At 38.3% G+C, this 22,340-nt stretch overlaps 1 protein-coding gene across 2 annotated transcripts in view; it reads right to left on the bottom strand.

The window, feature by feature from the left end:
* Positions 1-9,354: 9,354 nt before the first annotated feature.
* The window catches only part of OPRM1 (opioid receptor mu 1), a 141,031-nt gene continuing 128,045 nt past the window's right edge, over positions 9,355-22,340 (bottom strand). For both annotated transcript variants that reach the window (XM_063441348.1, XM_063441349.1), the window contains exons 2-3: positions 11,989-12,341; positions 9,355-10,546 (exon numbers count right to left, since the gene is read on the bottom strand). In XM_063441348.1, coding sequence (XP_063297418.1) covers positions 10,020-10,546; positions 11,989-12,341 — 880 coding nt within the window. In that variant the 3' untranslated portion in view covers positions 9,355-10,019. The remainder of the gene's footprint in view (positions 10,547-11,988; positions 12,342-22,340) is intronic.

The raw sequence follows: 22,340 nt of genomic DNA, 5'->3' as shown, positions 1-22,340 counted from the left end.
TTATTTTAGCATTTCTTTTAGGTTGTTTTTTTTTTGTTTATTGTTTTTTTACCATGGGAACCCCAGGATTTCCCAGTTTTTTTTAAGTGTCGCTGATTATGACTGCAATTAAGGTCCTTGTTTGGGTGGGCTTATCCCTTTCTACCTGGGTATTTATATGCACATTCCACTGCTTTTTGTTATACATGATTAAGGCCCCACGGCCGAAATGTTATATCCATGTTGGGTTTTGTCCGGGTATTGCCATTTTTAATGTATTGCTTGACATCATATGCTGATGCCAAGTGTTTTCTATATTATCCACACTTTTGGATCAACTGGCCATCATTTAGGAGATCCCTCTCTACCCCCTCCTCCCTCCCTTTATATTTTATAGGATGACTGGGAGCAGTGATTATTTCCCCGGCATTGTTATGCACATGTATAAAATGATTTGTGGATTTACTCCACTTTGTGTCTGTGGACCATCACAGTTTATCTCAGGTTTTATTTTTATATTCATTGGATGTAATTCACATGCTGTAATGATAAAACATACAAATTAATTTGCACTGGATGGGATATACTCTACTCTCAGTAGCTACTAACCAATAGCATTGTATGTATGGATCAATGCAGTTATGTTTCAAGAGTACAGGAAAAAGGGGAAAATTATCCATGTTTTACTAAACTTAATCTATATTCAAATGTATTATTACTCAAGTTCCACATTTTAATATGTTTCTGAATACAACTGATGTCTGACATTGGTATGGGACGTTCCTGTGGTTGACTTTCCTTCCATTGGGCATCTCCCTGGGCTTAACACTTATCCCATTCTTACTAACTGAGCCATTACATCAGTTATCCTGTTTCCATTCCCTTCCACTGCTCTGATTGGCTAGTGCTTATGTCATTTTAGATCTTGACCATCTATTGGCCATGGCAAACATGGGCATCTCATTCAAACCTGAGTTTTTGTGGGTATTCTTTGTCCCCTGATGAGCTACCTGACCAGCGAAATGATCCATGGAACTTGTTTCACAGTCGATTCAGTCAGCTAGCAAACACTAAAGGTGACCTGACCACTTACAAATCTGTCACACTAGCTTGACAAGCTTTACTAGCTCAGGATTATTAGCTCAGTCCATATATATATATTTGACATATATATACTTTTCACATTATCGCTCCAAAGAATCTACTTTGTAGCAATTTCATCAAAGTTACTTTTATTCAAACAAGTCTTATGGGAGTAGATTTTGATGCATTACCTAATATATTGTTCTTTTCTTTAGTGACAGCATGGACTGAACACACGTTTTTATCTGTTTATCTTACCCCATTGTACAGCGCTACGGAATCTGATGGCGCTATATAAATAATAAAATAATAAAAATAATAATGTATAGATGGTTGTTAACTACTTTTTATTTGAACAAATATTACAAGCTAAGTTCTGTTACGGGTTGCAAAATTTTTAGGTGAATATTGTGTTAGGGGTTACCTCCTCCCACACTTCAAAGCATCCTTTCTAGTATTTCACTTGGCTCAAAATCTATAATCTATACGTTGAAATGGTTTTATTTTGTATTGCAATTTCCCATTGCATCATGTATAACTAGTGCCAATAAATAATATGCATAAAAGTGTTAATTGCATATTTAAATCCTGTTGGCTTTGGTAGTTCCTTTTGGCTATTCCTTTCCATAGGCGTTAGTGTGGTTGCCATGGAGAACAGTTGCTATTTAAATGGACACTCCACTGCCCAAATATATCCTGCAGTCCTCCGCTGTTGCTGTGTTCCAGGGCAGGCCCTTTCTCCAGAACACTTACGTGAATGCCCTTATGTGACTATCTATGGAACTCACCAACCAAGAACGTAATGACTGCACTTTATATCCCCATCAACTGAAAGCCAGCTTAACAGTGATTCCTGTTGGCTTAATTGTACATATCACTAGAAATGTTTCTTTTAGGACCCGCTAAGTCTGCTTTTTTATTTTGTTATCTTGGAGAGTTAGAATTATCTACTTGGGTTTCTCTCACTTGTTTTTTGTTTGGTTTTTATCCATTGAAAATACATTCTATACTATATTCCAGTGGCCAGCAACCTACAGCATGTGTCCCATGCATGGCACTCTGGGTGCCTTTGCATGGCAAGGCTGCCAGAGCCAATAGGCTCTGGCCTGGCAGGAGTCCTAGTGGGACTTCAGATATCTGCTAGTGCAACCTGACTGGTGATTGTAGGTGGTGTGGGACAGTCCTCAATTTACACATTACAGCACCTAGAGGAAGTGATCTCACATCCTCCCAGCACTTATGAACGGTGCACTGGAGTAAAGCAGCCCACAGCAGCTATCACAGCTTCTGCCCTTGACCTGTACATTGCCAGCTGGGTCACCACTGGACCCCAGGGAAGCCACCCACACTGCTAGGTGTACAAAGGGCTGCAGAAGAAGCCTCACCCTCATGCAAATAATATACACTGCCCCCACACAAATCCACACTGACAATCCATATGCACACACCACCAAACACACAATATGATATATTCAATATAACAGCCCACATACGCACAAATACAATGTTACAAAGCAACAGCAGCACCCATAAATAAGACAAGCAGAGTATGACAATATACATTAGTCAATTTAACAAAAATAGGAATGGCACGCCAACGGACTTCAAGATCTTGTTTTGGTACAGTACTGCTAAAAGGTTGCCTACCCCTGTCTATTCTGTCCAGAGGTTATTGCAATATTCTACCCTCAGATTACAATTTTAATTATTTTTTTGTTTGTTTTATTATGCAACACTTTGGATTCATGCACATTTTATTGTATTAATTGTGAGTTCATTTATTCATCTTAATGTTATCTAAATTGTAGCTAAAATAGATGTTTTACTGTTTAGTTTTTATTGTTTTCATCAATAAATTTGTTTTATTCGCTTTATCATACATTGTGCAGTGACTGCAGGTTTGTCGTATATTTTATATTGTCTTAATTTGGTATCTTTTTCTTTCTCAAAATGTTTTCATGTTTTCTTTAATTAAATGTTTATGTATTTATTTCATTAATAATGTATCTTTTATCTCTACTGCTCTAGCGCACCCTTTGCTCTGTTTTATTTTATGTCTTTGACATTTTCCTGTTTCAGCAAGAACCAAAGCATGACAGGTAGGTGTTGGTGCTGTTTGTTGTTGACTACTGTATGTGACTGTATATATCACAACATAAGTAGTAACATTAATCAGTAAATTATCCAGACAGCGTTTTATCCCCCTGGATGCTTTTAAACAGGCTCAGCAGCTGATTCATTTATTTGGTGGTAGGAGACATCTTACAATACAGCTATTATCTCATGTTAAGTTACATTGAAACCAATCATTTAATCTCAAGATTTTTTTTATCAGGGCAGATTTATAATATTGCATCAATGCATCAAAGTACTGCAAAATGTGATTTTGTTTTATTTTCTTACACATTTTGTATAATGTATTTCATTGCTTGTGTTATATTTGATATGTTTTTCAAGTTCAGCAAATTTTGTGAACCTTTTAATCAATTCTCATCTCGTGAATTGGTTCTTTTTAAGTGTATTATTTGAGAAATATCATCATTAATGACTGTTTGCTCATTTGTAGCTGAATGGTTTATATTCTATAAGTTACATATTTTTAGACATTGATAAAGAAAAAAGGCTTTTAAATATGCAAGAGTGAGAAATTAAAAAGTAATTTCATTATCATTATTTTTCATTTGAAAGTCTTAAGTAAGGAAATACAATCAAGATATTAAACACAATATTCAAAATATGCATTTTTTTTTTTTTTACTGAATAAATCATCACATCGTAACTTCCATGACCATGGAATGATATTTATTATTAATAGTGAACGCAATGCATTTTGGTAGCATATAATTTAAACCTCAAAAATGCTTAATACTATTTACAGTATGCAGATAAGCAAAGAGAAACCAGGACATATCAAACATTAAAGACATTGTACATATTACACCTTATGAACATATTGCACAAATTGAACAAATCAACTTTGAGCAGAAATAGTGCTCAATTAAAAAATGGTCAGTAGTCAGATATGTTCGAGAATATATGGACTAACAATTTGTGGATGAATAATTTTTACATTGCAGTGATACTTAAAAGCTGGAATATAACCTCTGATAGATATTAGCTTCACATTGTAACATGTACTTTATTTGTGTATATCATTTCAATGAGCACAGATAATGTAGGACATACAAAATAATAAGCCGTTTTATTACAAAACATATTTTCACAAAGTTCATAATCAAATGTATATATATATATATATATATATGTGTGTGTATATATTTTTATGTGTATATGTATATATGCTTAAAACAGACCATGTATCATATAAAACCATTCTATTGGTTTGATAAATCTGATAAGCTCATCCAACTGATTTATAGTAAGAATATTTCAGAAAAAAATAAGTTTTCAAAATACCTGGAAGGAATACATTTTTATATGCATGTGTTGTTATATACATATACACACATATATACAGATGTAATTCGTTTTGTTTTGTTTTTTTCTGCACAATATTCCAGTTCATATCTAAAGACTTTCAGGTGATAGTATTAAAGCTGTCTGCCTAGGGTTGACAAAGATCTCAAAGAGAACTGATATGACACAATAAAAGTTTTAGGTTCTAGAGATAGAAATTACCCACTTGCAATATTACAAAATTCATTGTAACTATTGATTTCCTGGTTACACTCTAATTGAGCAAGATTACTTCAGCCAATTAACTTGCCACTTAGTAATTTAATGTCCTAATCGTAGTGGAACTGATCAAGATTAATTTTTAACTCTGAAATATCTACTTGGGCAGTAAGTACACTCTTCATAATGAACTGTCCAAGAGGTCCATACTTTTGTAAGTGATCACTGATATTTAAAATATGTATATTAACCTAGAAATAGAGATTGACTTTCTCTTTTTTAAAACTTTAGACTTGTGCATGGCAAAATAATTAGTTTTTTCAGAACCATTTAGCATGAAAAAAAATTGGGATGGCTAAATTTCGGCCATATTGTGGTTCAGCTCAGTCAAATTGAATAGCTTGATAAAGGGAGCAGAGGGTGGGCTGATCAAGCTGGGGGGATCGATGGGGGGGGGGGAGGAGGGTGCTCTGTATTTATAGGCCAAGTAAAAATACTTTCTAGCTAAAGACATATTTACTTAAAAAGGATAACCTGAGCACTATAGCCATTACAACTCGTTATGGTGGTCATAAAGCTATATGTAAGTCGGTGTCATCCTCAAGATTTAAGTGAAACTGCATTGGCACAGTATGACACAAACCGGCCCTCCTCTTGGGCATTCGTGGAATTCCAATCCACATTACATATCAAGTTAATCAAGGGCTAATCCAAACAACCTTGAGTGTCACTGATAGACTGTTTAATAAACATTTATTAAGACCTTACTTTTGTACAAATATGTCTGAAAGGGGAAGATGCACTTAGATGCAATGCACCATAACCACTAGGGTGCGCAATTGTGGATTTTGTGCTTAGTGTGTTCCTACTAAAAATAATATAATTGTGTTTTTAAGTCACAATTTTCTCAATTTATGTTAGGTTGTATTGGTTGAAATATCTCATCATGAAATGGAATGGATCTATTGTGCAATGAAACCATGAGAACATTAACAAGGATGACATTTTGCAATAGTCTATTTTAAAATTAGGGAATATTAGCGAACATATTGTTCTACAGCAGCTAATAAATAAACAGAAAACATTCAGGTATTTATTGAACCCAAACATAGGTTAATTGGTTCTAATACAGTCTGTGTATGTAAAGATAATTTTCACTTAACATGGCAAGCAATTTTATTGCTTTTAGTTAGATGAATCAATAATATGTTAAATAATAAGGATATTTAATATATCAGAAATTACAAAATAAAGGATATCAGGAACAAAGAAGAACCAACTACAAAACTTATTCTACTTGGCATGAGATATGGGAACACTCATTCTTTAACTTCTGTTTGTGATGTGTGGGATAGTGGGCAGCTCTGTTATGCAATTACATATTAAATAAGCTGTTTGTCTGCATGCAGATCAATGCTTCCAGTGTTTTTTTTCTTCCGATAGGCACAATTGTTTCTTACCGGCTGTCCCTCGACTTTTCTGAATTGCAGTCAATTAACAAAACATGACAGTTAATCATGAGTCACACACCCTATTCTACTTGTATTTTCTTCTACAATAAACCCCGAGTCCAGTCGGATGGATGGGACAACTCAATGAGATGGTAGAGAGCACAACAATGCTGTTATAAACTTTGCAACAGTTCTCTTTTACAGTCTTCTACGCCTCTGACCATACATGCATGCAGCTGCAGTATTGAGGAGAGAGTGACATGTGCACTATTCCAGAATGCATCCACATGCATTTTAAGCAGAGTTTGAATGGCAAGAGAGATTGCAATTATTCTAATTAAATGGAGTATACTCAAAGTTACAGGCACGTATGCAAATTTCTGTAGTGTCATGCCACTGTGTGTAAGGAGAAAATGACTTAATAAGTCTAGAAACAAAGTCTATGCAATTATATTTAGTTACACTGATCAGCCAAAACATTAAAACCACCTGGCTAATATTATGTAGGTCTCGTGCTGCCAAAACAGCTATGATGCATCGTGGCATGGACACCACAAGACCTCTGAATGTGTCCTATGGTATCTGGACACCAAGACATTAGAAGCAGATCCTTTAAGTCCTGCAAGTAGTGAGGTGGGGCCTCCATGGATTGGATTTGTTGTTCCAGCACAGCTCACAGATGCTAAAATCCCGATCTGGGAAATTTGGAGCCAAGGCAAGACCCAGAACATTTTCCTTTAAACCATTCCTGAACAATTTTTGCAGTGCAGCAGCATGCATTATTGCCATTGCCATGAATGGGTCTGCAAAAATCTCTAGGTAGGTGGTACATGTCAAAGTAACATCCACATAAATGCCAGGACCCAGGGTTTTCCAGCAGAACATTGCCCAGAGCATAACACTGCACCGCCAGCCTGCCTTCTTCCTGTAGTGTATCCTGCTGCCATCTCTTCCCCAGGTAAGACACACATGCACTCAGCCATCCACCTGATCTAAAAGAAAATGTGATTCATCAGACCAGGTCACCTTCTTCCATTGTTCCATGGTCCAGTTCTGATGTGCATGTCCCCATTGAAGGTGCTTTTGACAGTGGACACGGGTCATCATGGGCACTCTGACTGGCCTATGGCTACACAGCCCCACACACAGCAAACTGCGATGCACTGTGTATTCTGACACCTTTCTATTATAACCAGCATTATTTTCTAAGCAATTTGAGCTATGGTGGTACTTCAGTGTGATCAGACTAGACGGGCTAGCCTTTGCTCCTCATGTGCATCAATGAGCCTTGAGTGCCCATGACCCTAACGCTGGTTTACCAGTTACCCTTCTTTATATCACTTTTGGTAGATTCTAATCACAGCACACCGGAAAGACCCCACAAGACTTGCCATTTCGAAGATGTTCTGACCCAATTGTCTAATCATCACTATTTGGCCCTTGTCAAAGTCTTTTTGCTTGGCCATTTTTCTTGCTTTCAACACATGAAATTCGAGAACTGACTGTTCACGTGCTCCTAAAATATCCTACTTTTTAAAAGGGGTCATTGTAATGATAGAATCAATGTAATTCACTTCACCTGTCAGTGGTTTTAATATTGTGGCTGATCAGTGTATATTGTTTTTAGTGGGTTTTTTTCTCGATCATAGCTCTACACCAGCGGTTCCAAGCCCAGTCTTCAAGTACCCCCTACCAGTCTAGGATTTAAGGATTACCCTGTTGTGTCTAATGTGTTTTTTTTTTTTCTTCTAAAAACACCTTAGACACAACTGGGTAATCACTAAATCTTGGACTGTTAGGGGGTACTTGAGGACTGGGTTGGGAACCACGGCTCTACACAAATAGTGTAGGTATGTGATGGCTTCCAGCAACATTCGTGAAACTCCTTTTCTACCTTTATTAACTGGTTTTCCTTTAAAGGTCAATAGTAACGTTTGATTCTTGTGGATCAATCTCTATGTTTTAAATCGATGTATGCTGAAGAAATCAATAGTTATTGTGACATTTAAATAGATAAAGCAAAATAAAATGTAAACATTTATATTTTACATATGAATTTTACATTACAATTTATAAATAATGGCAAAACAGCATTTTAAAAATGGGGACCAATAACAACCTTGCTGTAATATGAAACATCAAATCTATGATGAAGGTTTTGCATGTAGTTCTTTTAATCAGTGAGTTTTATATATGTATTTCTATTAAGTAAAAGTGTAGCAATTCATTTATTACAGCACAACGTTATTGTTCCTTATTACAATTACTGATCTTTAGAATGTACTTTTTTTGTAATACATAAATACAATTTAAAAAAAATTACAGAAGCATACGAGAATATACACAAGAGATTTAAAAATCTATTTCCCTTTCTTTTAAGAATAATACTTTAGCTTGTCAAGTACTAAATTATAATATATTTACATTTTTATTCTGAATATTTTCAATGAACAGTTAAACATATTATGTATATTTATATGATGATCTAGTATTAGATTATATACTGTATAATACATATTTGTCCAACTGAGGTGCAAAACAGCTCAGAGAGACTATTATGGCTCTTAATTTACATAAATACTTAATTTTTTATTCTGTAATATATTTCTTATAAATTCACTCGCCAGACCATATATCTATACGTATATGTGAGCTAACACACAGGACGTTGGTCAGGACTGATTTAAATGTATCAAGCTTGGCATAAAATAGCCTTTTCTGAAAATAATGTTTGTCAAGTTTACTAAACATTTACAGTGATAAGGCAAAAATGAATAAATCTTAAAATCCATTATTAAAATTAATGCATGCATTTGCTTTATGGCATACATTTGTATTAACAAATTGGACCATTTTTCTAGATTCAATGAAGTATGTAACTCTACATCTCCATATAGAACACTTTATTGGATTTAGTACATTTAAGTGAAATTCCAATGCATTCTGAGCAAAATTTTCTGCTCAAGATGAATATGGCTATAGAGTCAGCTGTATTATCTTTGATTAAATATACTATTTATTATATTAATATTAATTCCATTTGTTTTATTTGTTTCTCTATATTTAATTAAAATAAATTATATATCCTTTCCTAATGTGTTTTATACCCCACCTCCTATAGACTGTAAGCTCGTTTGAGCAGGGTCCTCTTCAACCTATTGTTCCTGTAAGTTTTCTTGTAATTGTCCTATTTATAGTTAAATCCCCCCTCTCATAATATTCTAATGCGCTACGGAATCTGTTGGCGCTAGATAAGTGGCAATAATAATAATATTAATAAAACAGAAACAAAAGTAAAGAGTACAATGTGTAAAATACACACACAAATGGGTGACTACTGATAAACTATATTTTCATTTTATGGTACGCTTCTTTCCAGAACGACTATGAAAAGAAATGTGTGTAGCGCATATAGCTAAATTTTACTATGTATGATCCCTTTTAAAATGTAATTCAAACCTTTATGCAAATTTAAAGATCTATATTTTTTCATTCAATTTCTTTTAGAACTTATACCAGTAATATATTACTGGAAATCCACTAACTACAGTAATATAGTAATGTCTACATTTACATGCCCTATGGCTCATACTTTAGTTGATTATATTACATTTGTACAAAAGTTCACTTTCTTAAATGATTAAGGGGCAACAGACATGTTGCAATTTTAGAGAATGTACCAACTCAATAGACTACCCTTTTTGGCTATGACCATAACATGCTTGGAGATTCTGTGTGCCAAGAAATAACACAATCAGGCTCTTTTGAATCATCAGTTAATTAAAGCCCTGTAGTTATTTGAGTAACCTCTGAAGTCATGTCATCTCCTGCAGGAACTCCTGAATTCAGAGATGACATTTCCACTGCTAGTCATACCTGATGATTAGTCCTATCAACAGTATTGGCAGTGGATACATGATCACGGGTATTGTGACGCATTCGTGTAGAGTTCTGCTGCTCGATGGTCGACGATGTAGGGATGCAAAATTCTCTGAAGCATCTTTTAAAATTTTCATCAAGAAAAGCATAAAGGACCGGATTAAGGCAGCTATTTGTATAACCTAAAGCAATGCAAACATGCCAAGTGACTGTCTGAAAGAGAGATGGAGGAATATTGATCAAAGCTTTGATAATAACATAAATGTGAATCGGGGTCCAGCAGACTATAAACACAGCAACCACAACGAGGACCATACGGGTGATTCTTCTCAGGTTTCGGTCCTTCTCTTTGGATCCAGAGAGCATGCGTACACTCTTGAGACGTAGTATCATCATTCCATAGCATACAGTTATAATTAAGACTGGCATTATGAATGCAAAAATGAATACGCATATTTTTAGGAGATTGTCCCAGTACCACGAAGGATGAGGAAATAAAAGAGCACAATCAGTAGAACCTAGGTAAAAGGTAGAAAAAAATAATAATTTGTATTCTTTTTTTAAAAGAGTTCAGAATTCATATGTGCAGGACAATATTACTAGCAAACCCTATATAGTTTATTGTAGATGTATAGATATTTTCTTTTGCTAAAATTTAAGGTTTTAAAGCTGAGAAAAGCATAATCTCCCAATGCAACAAATAGAAAATCAGCTCTACTTGCCTTGTAAACATAGTGGTATGTGGCGTAATCTTATAAATCTGAAAGTTTCAAGTTGATTTTGACACTGTAGTTGATGTAATTCTATGTGATACTTTCAATTTTCAAGTTGATACTTCAAAAATATGAAGAATATAAAACATACTGTTAATATTGTATAGGAGGCAGAAGTTCCTGTTTTTAATCTATGTACGTCAAATAAATGCTAAGAATAAATGGGATCACTGCAGCACTAACCTGTTATTTTAATTAACTCATTTATTAGCATCATTTTTTATTATTTCCCAGTTTTAATTAGCACAAAACTCAATAGCATTAAATTTAATGAAACATATTTTATATTGTTATGTTTTTACATTGTTGTGAAATAGTCATGAATAAAAGTCCAAAACACAAAATGTATCTAAAATAGCTGATGAGGAAACATTCCAAAAATTATATATAACAGCTTGGATATTTAAGCCTCAGTTTTGCCATTCAGATTACAATTCCCTATATTTTGAAAGTTAGTAAATAACTCTATCAATATATATAATATATAAAATATATATTTTAGTCCCACAAGCACAATTTCAAAATAACAAAAAATGCTATGTCTTTACATATTAGTAGATGGGCTGGTTTATAGTCCAAATGGCTTTTTTGTTTGTTTGTTTTTAGAAAAGGTAAATTATGTAGGATGGATACTGAAATTCTAATAATATATTTTAAATACATATAGCATATAAGCACTGTACCTAGGCTGTATTCATAAAAACAAATGTTGCAACATATCCACCACACAAAGTAGAAATTATGATACACATAATGATTTATAATACATTTACTTTTTTGTTGAATTCACAAGTAAAGGTAGTATTTGTTAACTTAAAAAAAACACGCAAAAAACACATCATCTAATTTTAAAAATGTCTTAGTACATGTTCCATTCTATGTGTGTATTTAAATAAATAACACATTTCCATTCTGTATGTATGTTTGAATAAATATATTTTTGAAGGGCTCTGACATTTTCTTTATAGATCAAATTGGAATAAAATTCAGAATAGAAAGATTACAGACAGTCAGATGTATGGGCAGATAGATAATGAAAATGTGGGTAGATGTAATAAAAAGGTAGATAGAGAGACAGACAGACAATTGGATAGACAGACAGTCAGACAGACAGACAGACAGACAGACAGAAAGATAATAAAAGTATGTTAAGACACATTTTTGTTGGTAAAACTATCTGTACTTGCCTTTTTCTGTTTTTGTGGTTGCCATAAACATCACTGGTAAGCCAATAGCAGAAGAAAGAATCCAGTTACAAACATTAACTATTTTTGCATTTCTTGGTGTTCTGAAATCAAGGGCTTTCACTGGATGGCAGACTGCTATATATCGGTCAACACTCATTGTAGTTAGGGTGAATATGCTTGTAAACATGTTGTAATAGTCTATGGATATAACAATCTTACACACAATGTTACCAAAGGGCCATGTTCCCATCAAATAATTGACACTCTGAAATGGCAGTGTACTTGTTGCTAGAGCATCTGCTAGGGCAAGATTAAAAATGTAGATGTTTGTGGCTGTCTTCATTTTCGTATATCTAGAAGATAAAATAAAGGGTGAAAAGTCAATCAATGTAAGAAATTATAAAAAAAATAACCATTTCTATCATATATTTTATGCTTTTTAAAACATTACTCTTTTAACAAAAGCTTACATTGAAGCTGACAAGCAAACTAAAGATAATAAATTTGCTATAGTGTACTTAATGCTGACCTCTTCCATGTTCTATACATTTTATCTGGATTATTTTCAATGTATGGTTAAGTAAAAAAAAATTTAAATCTGTTACACAATAACTTCATAAACTTGAATATGTATGGCCGGTCCATACAGGGCCCGCGCTATTTGAGCGCCGGCCCTGCTGCATTCCATGACGGGCTGGTGGGGAGATCAAAGATCCCCTTCACCGGCCTACTTGCACAGACATGAGGCCGCCGGCTGTGTGTGTTTTTAAGTTTAAAATAAATAAATCCTTACATAGGCATTAATCTGCCTCCGCCCAAACACGCAATCCATCCTAACATATACACACATCACCCTCACACACAGCACTCTCACACACATCACCCTCACATACATCACCCACACACAACACTCTCACACACATTACCTTTACACACAACACTCTCTCACACACTACCATCACACACACACACATCACCATCACACACAGCAATCTCACACACATCACCCTCACACACAGCACTCTCAGACACGTCACCCTCACGCACACACAGCTCCCTCTCACATACATTACCCTAAAACAAACACATTACCCTCACACACACACTGCTCCTTCTCACCTCTCACACACATTACCCTCCCTCCCACACACACACACACACATCTCCCTCTCACACATTACCCTCACACACCCACAGCTCGCTCTCACACACACATTACCCTCAGACACACACATCACCCTCTCACACACACTTTACCCATCACACACATACTGCACCCCTAACATACACACTACACTGCTCACACACACCCACTGCACCATTTACTCACACACACTGCACCCCTCACATGTACACACAGAACCCTCAACACACTGCACCCCTTACACAAACACAATACTTCAATATATATATATATATATATATATATATATATATATATATATATATATATACACATATACTACAGCACCCCTCACACACATAATGCAAAACACATTACACTCTAGACACACACTAGATCCCTTACCCAACTTTGAAACATCTACACACACTAGATCCCTATATTTACTCTGAATCCACTATATACAAACACTGACTAGATCACCTAAACATATTCTGAGTCCTTCAAACACACACTATACCCCTATGCACACACACACACACACACACACTGCACCACATACACACACACTACATTCCTGACATACACACTGTGGATCCTCTATTCACACACACTAGATTGCTTCTAAGCAAACACTTACTACATTCCCTAAATACACACTCTCTATAACCCCTACAAACACTACATCACCTACACACACACACACACACACACACCATAGCCCGTATGCACACAATTGCTACATCCCCTATATACACACTCTCTACAGCCCCTAGCCACACATGCATTACATTACACTACAAACACAACACAACTAAAACCGACCATATTACACAAAACCACACCACAATCAGCTCACTCTACACACATGGAATCCCACAAGCAGGCTGCAAACACATGCACAATACTCTTTCCTTGCTCTTTTTTTTCTCCTGGTATCCCATTTATAGAGATACCAGAGACAAGTTGCAAGGACACAGTGCATGTTATTAAATTTGCTTGCACTGTGCAAAGCAAATGCAGGGCCTTTTTCTCATGCTAGAGCTCTTCAGCAGAGCTCTGCGCAAGGTCTGCCTTGGAAGAGCATTGAACCAACATGCTCACTTTGAAAGGGGGCGTGCTTGTCATTGGTGATGACAAAACACAACCTCTCTGGTGATGACAAAACACAACCTCTCTGCCCCCCCCTCCCCCCTCCCCTTCTTAGTGGGCCGCTGTGAATAAACAATGCCTGGGCCAAATTGTTTTCCCAGTCCGGCCCTGTATATTATGCTATATTAAAGATTATAACGTTTTTATGTGCCAGATTTGAAACATTTTCAAAGCAAATGACAAAAATAATTGGGAAAGGAAATATGCATTCTCCAGGAATATTCATACATGATACAAATTAAGTTACAGCGCACACATAAAAATACACTAATCATTTTATCAGGCTACCTAAAATCGCCTAAGAAAACAAAGACAGGGATTCAGTTCCACCATATGGCCATATTGTGTTAAGCCCACCACTACTTCACAGTACCCCAATATGGGTGGGTCCTACACTAGTTCCAAATGTGGAAGACAAATTAAATAGTGTCAATGATAAATAAGTTCAAATGTGCATTTAATTAATCTATTGTAAGAGCATTGGGAGTATACAGAACGTAAAAACAAAACAATTAAAGTGTGAGTGCTTGGATGAATTTACTCACAATGCAAATTATATATGTGCTAAATGAAGGTTATAATAAAAGTGACATTACTATTCAAAAACTCCTCATATATGCACACACCTGTGGTCACTTCCAAAAAGGCCTCTGAAGCTGGGAGCTTGGGCAGGGTGCTTAACCCCAATGGGAATTTGTTCTGGATAACTATTATCGACCATCTCTTTGTTTTATTTTCATATATTGGTTTGCAAGCCGAAGTCTGGGGTGCCGTTAATTAAGAAGCACAAAAGCATTCTCTGAATATATTGGACTGTATTATTGGAGCAACACTAGGTTCAGTGTAAGTGTCTGTGTGGCAGTGGTACCTGGTAAATGACAATCCTAATATTCAATATTTAAGGTTCCCTTTGCAGGGAATTCACCATTTAGGAAAAAGTACTGTAACAAGTAAATTGAATTCAATAACATTCTGCACGCTGTTACCAATATCCATATAAAGCATGTGCAAAGCACTGGCGGATCCGGGGGGGGGGGGGGGCAACGGGGCAACTGCCCCCCCCCCCCCCGAGATTCTCCCCTGCCGGCTAGTGCAGGGCTGGCATTGCCCAAGTGCCAGCCCTGCAATGTGCCTGCGGACCTGGGAGGGAGGAGAGAGGTCCCGGGAGCTCTTACCTTCAGCTCCTCCGGGTCCTCCTCTCGCGAGCATGTAGCGTTGCCGCGGTTACCACGGCAACGCTCCAAATCTCGCGAGAGTGAACTCTAGCCCTAGAGTTCACTCCTACCACTGGAACCAACAATGAATGCCACTGGGACCACCAGGGAACAAAATATGTCCCCCCTCCTCCCAGTAAAGGTAAGAAGGGAGGGGGGACATAAAGTATATATTTAAATATGTCCCCCCATACACACACTACACACACTGCCCCCATACATACACTATACACACACTACACACACACTGCCCCCCATACATACACTATACACACTGCCCCAAAAAAACTGCCCCCATACATACACTATACACACTGCCCCACAAACACTGTCCCCATACACACACTATACACACTGCCCCACAAACACTGCCCCCTCATACATACACTATACACAGACTACACAAACTGACCCCATACATACACTATACACACTGCCCCACAAACACTGCCCCCCATACATACACTATACACACTGGCCCCCCATACATACACTATACACACTGCCCCACAAACACTGCCTCCCCATAAATACACTATACACACTGCCTCACAAACACTGCCCCCATACATACACTATACACACTGCCCCACAAACACTGCCCCATACATACACTATACACACTGCCCCACAAACACTGCCACCCCATACATACACTATACACACTGCCCCACAAGCACTGCCCTCCCATAAATACACTATACACACTGCCCCACAAACACTGCCCCCCATACATACACTATACACACTGCCCCACAAACACTGCCCCCCCATACATACACTACACACTCTGCCCCACAAACACTGCCCCCATACACACACTACACACACTGTCCCACAAAAACTGCCCCCCATACACACACTGTCCCACACACTGCCCCCCATACACACACTGCCCCAAACACACACACACTGCCACCCTCACATACACACTGCACCACTCACACACACACCCACACACTGCCCCACACATACACTGCCCCCTAACACACACACTGCAACCCTGACATACACTTCCGCCCTCACACACTCGCGCACACACACTTCACCACTCACATACACACTGCACCTTTCACACACACTTCACCCCTAACACATACCACTGCTCCTATGCCCTATATGCCAGCAGACCCCAGGTAAGTTGTCAAACTGTTCTTAAACAGTTTGACTACTTACTCTGGGATGGGATCTGGCACTACTGGCACCATAACTACTACACTGTAGTGGTTATTGTGCATGGATTATGTATTTAAATTAAATAATCTACAAGTGCCCCTCCCGAGATCAGGCTCTGGATCCGCCACTGGTGCAAAGTATGTAAAAAGTTTTGTTATTGCTTGATAATTCATGCGTTACTTAGAGCAACACACAACACAATTATATTGATGTATTCAGTCAAAAAATTAAAAAATACCATTTGCTTTACTATCATACTTAAAAAATATAGTCAAGATACTTTATTATTTTAAAAATGGGTATAATTTAATAATAATTAAATAATAATGATTATTCAATTCCATTATCTGGCCTTTATTTAGATTTTTTTTTAATTTGATGAGATATAAAGCAACTAGATAGTAAAATAAATAAATGAACTGGGGTTTTCTTGTAAAGATTGTAGAGGAGAGTTTGTCCTCTCTTGTTATTGATTTATTTCTTCTTGGGGATATGTAATCTAGAGCTGCAGATGAAAAAAAAACAAAACATTATGATCCAAGGAAATTTGTACTATTCCCTAAGTATGGCAATAATCTTATAAAAAAAATCGCAGTTACAGTAAATCATCTTTTGTGATATATATGTATAAAATATACAGTTTTATGTCATAAAAACATGCCATTGCTTCGAAAGGTAGTTGGAGCACGATTCATAACCATGCATCAATTTTTGATGAGTCCAAGCCCTGGGCCCCTCTAAAATAATGCAAATGGACTTAATGAAAAAAATAAATCCTTTAGAACCACTAGCAGGGACAGATTTGTTGAATAATTGCCTGCAAACTAATAAGTATATGTGCATGATGTTCCCAATTCATGAATAGTTAAGCATTCAATTTAACAGTGACTTTTTTCTTTATAATTTATATTGTCTCCTTTTATAGTTTTATTAAAGCAAATAATGAAATATTCAAAAAATCCAGTATGTCTATTGTTTTTCAAATAGTTTCTTATTGAAAGATTTAACATTTTTATAATAAAATGAACAATTAATATGGAACAAATTACATTTTGATACAACAAACAAACCGGGGTAAATGTAATTGATAATTATCCGGTAATAGTAAATTATTAATAAATCAATAATAGGATATTATGGCACAAATAATAACAATATATATGTCAGGTGGGGTAAAGGATATAAGTTATACCTCTGCCTGATGTCTTTTTCGCTGATATCCCAGTATGTCTATTGTTCATGTGCGATATCTGTAACATTAACTTAAAAAAACTTAGACACATGTAATTGTTTTTTTTTATAGACAAGTGTTTTTACTCTATTGATAGTGATGTCGCGAACATTAAATTTTCCGTTCGCGAATGACGAACGCGAACTTCCGCAAATGTTCGCGAACGGGCGAACCCGGCGAACCGCCATAGACTTCAAAAGCAGGCGAATTTTAAAACCCACAGGGACTCTTTCTGGCCACAATAGTGATGGGCCCCCAACCACCGGAGTGGTGGGTGGGGGCCTTAAACAAGAATAAAGGGGGGGACCTAATGTCCTCACCCCCTGGCCCCCACCCCTGAGCGGTGGGTGGGGGCCCTAAACACAAATTGGGGGGGACCTATTGTCCTCCCCCCAGCCCCCACCCCTGAGCAGCGGGTGGGGGCCCTAAATACCAATAGGGGGGACCTATTGTCCTCCCCCCAGCCCCCACCCCTGAGCGGCGGGTGGGGGGCCCTAAATAACAATAGGGGGACCTAATGTCCTCCCCCCTGGCCCCTACACCTGAGCGGTGGGTGGGGGCCCTAAATACCAATGGGGGACCTATTGTCCTCCCCCCGGCCCCCACCCCTGAGCAGCGGGTGGGGGCCCTAAATACCAACAGGGGGGACCTATTGTCCTCCCCCCGGCCCCCACCCATGAACGGCGGGTGGGGGCCCTAAATACCAATGGGGGGACCTAATGTCCTCCCCCCGGCCCCCACCCCTGAGCAGCGGGTGGGGGACCTATTGTCCTCCCCCCGGCCCCCACCACTGAGCGGTGGGTGGGGGCCCTAAATACCAATAGGGGGGGACCTATTGTCCTTCCCCCCCAGCCCCCACCCCTGAGTGGCGGGTGGGGGCCCTAAAAAAATGTCCCCCTTCAGGTGACTAGGGGTCCCCAAACCCCTAGTCACCCCCTCCCCCCCAAAAAAAATTATCCCCCTACCTACCCCCCTCACCCTAAAAATAATGAGGGGGGGGAATTTAACTAAGAACCTGTAAAAATAAATAACTTACCATTCGATGTTTTCTTTCTTCTAAAATCTTCTTTTTTCAGCCCCAAAAAAGGCCAAATAAATATCAATAATAACCGACGCAATAAAAAAAAAAAACGAGCGCAAAAAAAAAAATAATCCATCTTCACCCGGCGAGGGCTCTGCGCAAACTGAGCTCTGCAGGGCGGGGGAAGGCTTATAAAGCCTTGCCCCGCCCTGCAATTAGGCTCAGAGCACTCTGATTGGTGGGTTTAAGCCATCCAATCAGAATGCTCTGACAGGTAAATGAAGAGACTGTCAGGTAAGTCTCTACATTTACCTGTCACAGCACTCTGATTGGTTGGTTTGAAATCCACCAATCAGAGTGCTCTGTGTCATTTTACATAGCGTGGGAAAGTTCTTTGGAATTTTCCCACGCTGTGTAATTTGACTCATAACTCTCTGATTGGTTACTTAATCCACCAATCAGAGTGTTTTGAGTCAAATTACACAGCGTGGGAAAATTCCACAGAACTTTCCCACGCTGTGTAAAATGACACAGAGCACTCTGATTGGTGGATTTCAAACTAACCAATCAGAGTGCTGTGACAGGTAAATGTAGAGACTTACCTGTCAGTCTCTTCATTTACCTGTCAGAGCATTCTGATTGGATGGCTTAAACCCACCAATCACAGTGCTCTGACCTAATTCAAGGCGGGCAAGGCATTATAAGCCTTCCCCCGCCCTGCAGAGCTCAGTCTGCACGGAGCCCTTGCCGGGTGAAGATGGATTTTTTTTCGCGCTCGTTTTTTTTTTTATTGCGTCGTTATTATGGATATTTATTTGGCCTTTTTTTGGGCTGAAAAAATACGATTTTAGAAGAAAGAAAACATTGAATGGTAAGTTATTTTTTTTTTACAGGTTCTTAGTTAAATGTGAGCGGGGTAGGTAGGGGGATCATTTTTTTTGGGGGGGGGAGGGGGTGACTAGGGGTTTTGGGACCCCTAGTCACCTGGGGGGGACATTTTTTTTTGGGCCCCCACCCGCCGCTCAGGGGTGGGGGCCGGGGGGGAGGACAATAGGTCCCCCCCTATTGGCATTTAGGGCCCCCACTCGCCGCTCAGGGGTGGGGGCCGGGGGGAGGACAATAGGTCCCCCTATTGGTATTTAGTGCCCCCACCCGCCGCTCAGGGGTGGGGGCCGGGGGGAGGACAATAGGTCCCCCTATTGGTATTTAGGGCCCCCACCCGCCGCTCAGGGGTGGGGGCCAGGGGAGGACAATAAGTCCCCCCTATTGGTATTTAGGGCCCCCACCCGCCGCTCAGGGGTGGGGGCCAGGGGGGAGGACATTAGGTCCCCCCCAATTTGTGTTTAGGGCCCCCACCCACCGCTCAGGGGTGGGGTCCAGGGGGGAGAGCCACAGGCTGCTCACTGTTTAATAGACATGCCCCTACTCGCGGTATTGCGAGTAGGGGCACAATTTACTAATACTAAGTAATTTTTACTTAGTATTAGTAAATTTGTCTGAAAGACCACAAAAAAAATGAATGCAGCTTCAGAATTAATTTAAATTTTATGCTGTCTAGGAGGTGGGAGGGTCTGGGAGGGAGGGTCTGCTGCTGATTGGCTGGAATGTGTCTGCTGACTGTGAGGTACAGGGTCAAAGTTTACTCAATGATGACGAATAGGGGCGGACCGAACATCGCATAAGTTCGCCATCCGTGGCGAACGCGAACATGCAATGTTTGCCAGGAACTATTCGCCAGCGAACCGTTCGGGACATCACTTTCTATTGATATACTCTGTAGGTAAATGTTTAGTGCATACATTTACACTATATTTTACAGAAGTATATAAAGGGTGTTTGATATCAGTGAACAATAAGTCAATTATACTTAAGTAAAATATTTCATGGGGTTTTAGTGTTGGCAATGCTTAAAAATATATATTTCATAATTTTAATAGTTATTTTTACACAATCTGCAATACACGGAGAGAAATGAAGAATAATACTACATGGTTAACATACTTTTTCAATTTTTGATGAACAATTAGCTAATAAAGTAATCATAGAGTCATTTTTAAAACACATATAAAAAAATATTAGATGATATATTTTATGTTACATATTTTTTATTTCTGTTAAAGTGTTAATGTTCCAGAACACATATATTCTGTAAATTAAACAAAAAAATTATAGACACTAACTATTGCCAATTTTATTGGCTACACGGCAAGTTTGTTGTTGATTTAAGACATCTAGTACAGAGTGGGCCACATGTTACATCTAAAGCTGCTATAAAACTAAAGTTTCTGTTTTGCTTTACCAGCCTTTAAGCTAGGAGAGCATTATGGGAGCTGTATGTCTACATCAGCTAGGGATACACCTTTGGGCCACTTCTGATGTAGTTTAATTCCAAAATCTGATGCAAAGCATGCATTAAAATATAAAACTTAATTATTAGCATGCATAAAAGTTATTCTGGATTTTATCATGTCTTTAAGTGTGAAACACAATTAGCAGAAGTTGATGCAGACACAATATTTAAGGAGCCGCACTGGTGACATGCACAGACATTTTTTTAAATGTGTGTGCATGCTGTACTATCTTGTGTACACAGTTTAGTAGATCATGCCAACAATGTAGTTAATGTGTAACTAAAGTTACCTATTGCACTGAATCTACTATATCATGGGCACAAAATACCGTATATACTCGAGTATAAGTCGAGTTTTTCAGCACATTTTTTGTGCTGAAAAACCCCAACTCGACTTATACTCGAGTCAAGGTCTGTATTATGACAACTTACATTGCCATAATACAGACCAGGACCACCGGGCTCATTACTGCAGGAAGCGTTTAATTACCTTCACAGCAGCTCCTGTCAGCTCCCTTCTCGTCCACGCCGGTCCGGTCAGCTCCCTTCTCCTCCAGTGTAAGTCTTGCGAGAGCCGCGGGGTCAGAGCGTTGCCACGGGTTACTGTGGCAACGCTCCGCGCGGCCGCGAGACTTACAGTGGAGGAAAAGGGAGCTGACCGGACCGGCGCAGAGGAGAAAGGAGCTGACAGGAGCTACTGTGAAGGTAAGTAAACGCTTCCTGCCAGCCCCCCTCCTACACAGCCCATCCACTGGACCACCAGGGAATGAGAGCCCCCCTCCCTGGCCATATATCAAGCAGGGAGGGGGGACGAAAAAAATAAATAAAAATTTAAACAATAAAATATTAATAATAATAATAATAAAAAAAAATTATAATTAAATAAAAAAAAATAATATAACAAAAAATAATAATAATAATAAAATAATAATAATTTAAAAATAATAATAAAAAATGCCCACCCCCCACTAAGGCTCTGCATCACACACACAAACACACACTGCATTCACACACACACACACTGCATTCATACACACACACTGCATTCCTACACACACACACACACTGCACTCCTACACACACTG

This window comes from Pelobates fuscus, chromosome 2, assembly GCF_036172605.1.
Source record: "Pelobates fuscus isolate aPelFus1 chromosome 2, aPelFus1.pri, whole genome shotgun sequence".
Classification (NCBI taxonomy): Eukaryota; Metazoa; Chordata; class Amphibia; order Anura; family Pelobatidae; genus Pelobates; species Pelobates fuscus.
The sequence above is the reverse complement of the archived record's forward strand: the minus strand, read 5'-3'. Positions and strand labels throughout refer to the sequence as shown.